Source organism: Ochotona princeps, chromosome 25 (assembly GCF_030435755.1).
Source record: "Ochotona princeps isolate mOchPri1 chromosome 25, mOchPri1.hap1, whole genome shotgun sequence".
Classification (NCBI taxonomy): Eukaryota; Metazoa; Chordata; class Mammalia; order Lagomorpha; family Ochotonidae; genus Ochotona; species Ochotona princeps.
Genome location: NC_080856.1, coordinates 18,980,104 through 18,986,247, shown reverse-complemented (window position 1 = coordinate 18,986,247; position 6,144 = coordinate 18,980,104). Strand labels below are relative to the sequence as shown.

The window sequence follows — 6,144 nt, the reverse complement described above, 5'->3', positions numbered from 1 at the left end:
TCTCTCTCTCTAATTCTGAGCTTCATATGAACAAGTGAATGTTAAAAAAAAAGAATTCAAATTCTTTCATTCTCAGTTCAGAACTTCTTCCAGTATAGCAACTGTATAGATTCAGGGTCAATGGGAAATTTTCAGGTTTACTGTGAGCTACTGAATTTATGTGAGCTTATATACTGTGACCACACCAGCAGCAGTATACTGGAGATAAGGATCAAGTTCACTTGTGTTGGCAGATTCTTAAAAGGATCCAAGAACTATTAATGGTTAAGTACCCCAGCAGCAGCCATGAACATGTTTGCTATTTACTCGCCTTCTGAGCACGCTTTCCTTTACCACCCAAGATACATAGCAAGGTTCAAGTGAAATCTAAAATGGCTTTGTGAACCAGCTCAACTTCTTTCTTCAGTTTGTGATTCCATTCTCTTCTTCCAATTCTTTAAATCTGATACACGTTTCCTTGGGTAATATTAAATCCTTGGCAGACAAAAAAAGGGCTAGTGTCCAAAAGGTTTTGGGTGTACATTACAGAGTTATTTGCAGATGCTGAGGCAAGTGGGAACAAATATTATTTGGGTTGCATGAAGAGGGACATATCTTGCAAACAGATTCACAATGCTTATGTATCCTCTCACATTGGTAGAATTATCTAATGGTTGGTCTTAATCCAGTTATCTGTGTTTTTCTAGATGGCAAGGAAGCTCAGTGTGCTGGAAATCCTTCTGATCACCTTCACGGTCATCGTAGGCATTGTAGATATCCTCTTAGGGCTTTTCCTATCGGATATTCCTTCAGGTAAGAGAGATGCTTTGGCATGTTGGAAGGATAGGTAGGGAAAATTTCCCATATATAAAGGAGGCATCATTTTATTTCTTCGCTTTTCAGCAGGCTGCTGTGCTATGATATTCAAATTCCATACCTACAATTAATTTAAGCTAATCTCCAAAACATAAGCCTCCTTTCTGTAACTAAACCTTTAATGTTAATGACATTCGGAGTCCCGGAGCCTTGTTCATGCAATTTTAATGGGATACAAAATTGTGCTCACCAGTCTGTGTCTAGACCCAGAGTCATGAAACAATAGAGTTTACAACAAGAGAAAACAGTTAAGATCTCTGTGCCCAACCACACAACATTACAGAAAATGAAATTAGGTTACACGGAATCGAGGTTAAATTGACCTAAGCATATCAGTTTCAAGTAGGCAGCAGCCGATTTTATGATTAAAATAATTATGATATCTTCACAGATGACTCGGAAGCTATTCTGTTACACAGACAGACAGACAGACACACACACACACACACCAAACACAATACCTTCTCCGCCAGGCACATACTATGCCTAAATAGTAAAACAGAAAGCATAATAAAACATCATTCAAGTCCCATTTCATTCTACTTCTCATCCAGCACCCTGAATGCACCTGGAAAACAGTTTAAATCTTTGGGCCCCTGCCCCCATTTTGGGAGACCGGAAAGAAGCTCTGGCTCCAAAGTGGCCCAGACCTGGCTGTTGTGACCATTTGGGGAGTGAGGAAGCAGATGGAAGATTCTTTCTCTGCTCTCTCTGCTCCCCCTCTTTCTGTCTCTTTTCTCTCCCTCTCTGACCATCTTAGTCTCTGTATTGATGCCTTTCAAATAAATAAATAAATAAATAAAATCATAAAAATGGATAGAGCACTGGTACATACTAGACCACCAATGAAATTTGAAAACATCATGCCAAGCAAGAGAGGCATGACAAAATATGTCAAATATTTTGTTTCTGATTATATGAAATGTTTAAAACAGGCAAATTCACGGGGATAGAGTACATTAGAGTTTTCCAGAGATGGGGTGAAAACGAAAACAGTGACCACTGATGGATGGTGAATCCTTTCTAAGGAGATGAAAGTATTTTGAAATTAGAATGGCAATAATTTGCTAAAAAGTTTTGTAAAATACTAAACATCATGGAATTGTGTAATCTGAAAGATTACTTTAACGGTGTGTGCATATGTCTCTTTAAAAAACTAGACAAAGTTTAAACTACGTGTTATACATCACATATAAATATAGATACCAGATATCTAAATGACGTGTTCAACAGAGAATTGATTGCACATCTGTAACACTGCCTGATATCTTCCTGAAACTTTGAGTACATTGTCTGTTTTTCACTTCTCTGTACAGATTCGTTTGTTCCAGAATGTCCTGATATATCCGGATCTGAAAGGATAGACTGTGCACCAGGACAGGAGGTGACAGAGGTCAGAGACATGGGGCCCTTCCTGTTGATCTCCTGGGTTTTGTTTTAAAAGCAAATGAGTCTGTGAAGTTGGAGAGGGTGTGGTAGGGTGGTATCATGGTTTATGGGTCTCTGAAATTAACAGCAATGCAATTAACAACAATACTCAGAAAATGGGGGGAAGCAAAGTGGAGGCAAGGAAGAAGTTAGAGGAGCCAGCATTGATTCAAAACTCCACCAAAGTGGAAGGGAAGCTGCACCTGCTGCCAAGTGCATTCCTAGGGCCGGTCTGAGAATGGCTGTAAAAATGTCTGTGGGTTGGATTCTGATCCCTGAGAGTGGAGACTGTCACGTGGCTTCTCAATGCAGGAGCCTTCTGCATTTCTGTTCTTGGCAACAGAGTTTCAGTGAATGTGTCCTAAAGAAAACATTACCTCACTGAGGAGCCTTCGTTAAACAAATTCACCAAGTAGCTTTCGTAAGACAAATATTTGAAGACTCAGTTGCGACTTATGTTTGTCATAAATGTCTAGCCTATTTTCTTTTCCCACCCTTTGTTCTACATTTTAGATCCGGCAATATTCTATTGTGATGATTGGTTCTGAGTTGAATTTTAGGTACGATTTAAATATTGGCATTTTGATATTTCTGTTCTTCCCATTCTAAAAACACAAGAAGTCTCTCCATGTACATTGAGGTTCCTCTAGGAGAGCAGTGTGTTTCTGTTTTTCTTATAAGAGAATTGTTTTTTAATTTTCAAATTTAAAACTTTTATCAATTCCTGCATTGAGTTTTTTTTTTTATGGTATGGGTAGGAGACTTGATTTTTAAAAGTAGATCTCTCACAGCTTGCTGCATTCACTTGCCTGTTCCCCTCTTCATTGCATTGATACTTTTACCATAAATCATTTTATTTACATATGTGTACCACTTTTGACAGAATTTTCTTTTGATACCACACTGCCCTAGCTACTTTAACTTTAAAATAGGTCTTAGTATGTAGTTGTAGAAGTTCTTCAAATCATTTTCATTTTCTAATTCAAAATGGCCTCATTCATTATTTTCCCTTTAGTAGATTTCTGAATAAATTTTGCAATCTGCTTCTGAATTTCTTTACAAAACCTACTGCAAATTTGAAGATGACTCATTACATTTAATTTTCAGAGAATTTCGACCATAACGAGAATAGTTGTTCCAGTCTATAAACATTGTATATAACTACATATACTGAGACTTTTGACTTTGAACATTTTGATATTTTATTGAATTAAAGCATTATTTCAAAATTAGATTTTCTTTGTATATTTTTGGCATATAGATCAATTTTTGATTACTGATCTTGCAACCAAGATATATTTTTAATTTTCATGTTTGTAGAATATTTTTGTATGTTTGTATTTTTGTATTTTGTATTTTGTATTTTGTATTTTGTATTTTTTGTATTTTTGTATTTTTCTGATATGACTATACTGACTGTACAAAAAAGGCCATTGAACGTTTTTACCAGCGTACAGTCCATTTTATTCTTTGTCTTATAACACTAAAGCTTCATTTTCTTTGTAATTTTCAATATGATTGAAACCAGTTTAAAAATGTAACCAAGTTTAAAATCTAATATGTAAATATGTAAATATATTAGGTTTAAAAAAATGTACATTTCTGGAGACTGACGGATACTAACTTGGTAGAAGCTGGATTTGTTGATTTTGGAAGAAGTTGGCTATAGATCATTTGTGGGAGGAAGGCATTTACAGAGAGGTGACTGAAAAAAACCCTTACCTCATGTGGTGGCTGCATTGGACAATTTCCAAGTCACCTTTCAATCTAATTTTTGTTAACAATGTTTGAATCATAAATGATATGGAATCTGTTTGGAAGGTACTGGCTAGTACTCTTGGGAAATTTTGGTGTTAAGCACAGAATAGAGACCAGAAGATGTTGTGAATGGTCATTGACATCCAGGCCTGAATTTATGAGCATCTGTTAATGTGGGGGGCAGGTGAAATAGACAAACTCCTTCTCTTGGGGGTCCCCAATGCTGACTCCTGCATTCCTGTGCTGTATGTACATACATGGAAGAAAAGTGGAATTTAAAATATTTTTAAGGTCATCATCTCCAGGGCTTGACCTCTGGTGCCTGGGGTACTGGAAGTGCCTTAAAACAGGAACAGGAATGTTAGGGAAGTTTGTACACAAAAATATCATGGTGTTCTGAGTGTTTATTGCTTGTTATAGACGTCTGTAGACTTTGAAACAATTTATGACCATGAAACTAAACTTTGAAATGTATGGGCCGCAGTCTCAGCATGATAGAGGTCCCCAGGGTCTGCCCTTCACTGAGGAAAAAAAAAAAAAGTGAAAAGTATTGCAGTTAGCAATGTGCAATGTTTACTGCATTTTGTTTTCAACTCTCTGGGATGAGTGAGAGAGACAGAAAAAGATATAAAGATTTCCTAGTGCCTGCTACACTCCCAAAGGCCTGGACAGGGCTCAGACCATCACCATTGCTTCCGAGGGTCAGTGCTAGCAGGGAGCCTGATATGAAACCCAGGTACTCATGTGTAAAACATGTATTTTTTTTTCACTCAGACATAGGACGTCTTTGCCTAGAGTATTGCTCCACTGCTTACTGTCTAATCCTCCCTGATGCTTGAAGACCAGAGTTGTGTTTCTCCCACTCAAAAGGCTTCCCCCACTGCACTCCCAGCCCACCAGCCGGGGGTTAAGTTCTCCTATTTCCATTCTCTCCTCTCCTGGGCACACTCTGTTGGAACTCTCATCTCTTCATATTTTGCTTTCAATAAGTCCTTAAATAATTATTTACCTTCCCCCCCCCTTTTTACTCCCAAGAGAGAGGAAGACAAAGACAGAGACAGCTAGGCAATAGGAGATCTTCTATTTGCTGGTTCATTCACTCGATGCTTGCAGTAGTTGGGGATGGACCAAGCCCAAAACCAAAGCCTCTAATTTAATCCAGGCTCCATGTAGGTGTTAGAGCTTCAAGAACTTCGAAAAATTATTTCTAAAGAAGATTTATTTTTATTTGAAAAGCAGATTTAGAGAGAAGGAGAGACAACAGAGATCTTCCATATGCTGGCTTATTCCCCAAATGGCTTAAGCTAAGCTGGTCTGAAACCAGAAGCCTGGAGCTCCTTCCAGGGCTCCAATGTGGATTCATGGGTCCAAGAACTTGGGCCATTCTTCACTGCTTTCCCAGACACATCAGCAGGCAGGTGGATCAAAAGTGGTGTAGCTGGGACTTGAACCAGTGTCAGTATGGGATGTTGGCATCTCAAGTGGCACCTTACCCTACAATGCCATTGATGGCAGAGTCCACAAGTGCTTCAAGTACTTGAACCATCACTTGATGACTTGAAAATTTCATGTGAGTGGAAAGTTAGAATTGAGAGTAGAGGCAGAGCTCAAACCCAAGTACTCTGATAAAGGATGCAGGCACCCTAAGAAGAATCTACTGCTGTGCCAAATGCCTGCCCATGTAATTACCTGTGTAATTTTCTGAATTTACTTACTCTGTAAGTTTGTTGAAGGCAAGATCTAGGCTATATGTAACTGGATTATGTAGCTTTGTCCGGTAAAACTGTCTATTGAGTGGCTGCATGAATGCATGGATACTGGAGGAACAAATCAATTAGCGCAATGATCACCTGTCTTAAGTTGTTGTTGGAATAAGAAGGAATCTAGAGGAGTAGACAAATAACTCCTCCTTTCTTGCATTTTCAATCATGCGAACTTGTGCTGTTATTATAGGATACCTGCAGATGGAAACTGAAGTGCTGCTGGAAACCTGAGGCAGCTGTTGATGTCCCTGTGTGCTTCTTCCCCAGGAACTGGGGCTACGAAGTCAGTGGTGACATTACAAACACAAGCACAGGTGAACTCTCGCTGGGGCTCTAGGCA

General features: G+C 38.6%; 1 protein-coding gene across 1 annotated transcript in view; it reads left to right on the top strand.

Moving 5' to 3' along the window:
* Positions 1–686: 686 nt before the first annotated feature.
* The window catches only part of LOC101531923 (probable maltase-glucoamylase 2), a 58,559-nt gene continuing 53,101 nt past the window's right edge, over positions 687–6,144 (top strand). The window contains exons 1-3 of the mRNA XM_058681271.1: positions 687–792; positions 2,172–2,248; positions 5,995–6,118. Of these exons, the coding sequence (XP_058537254.1) occupies positions 687–792; positions 2,172–2,248; positions 5,995–6,118 (307 nt within the window). The remainder of the gene's footprint in view (positions 793–2,171; positions 2,249–5,994; positions 6,119–6,144) is intronic.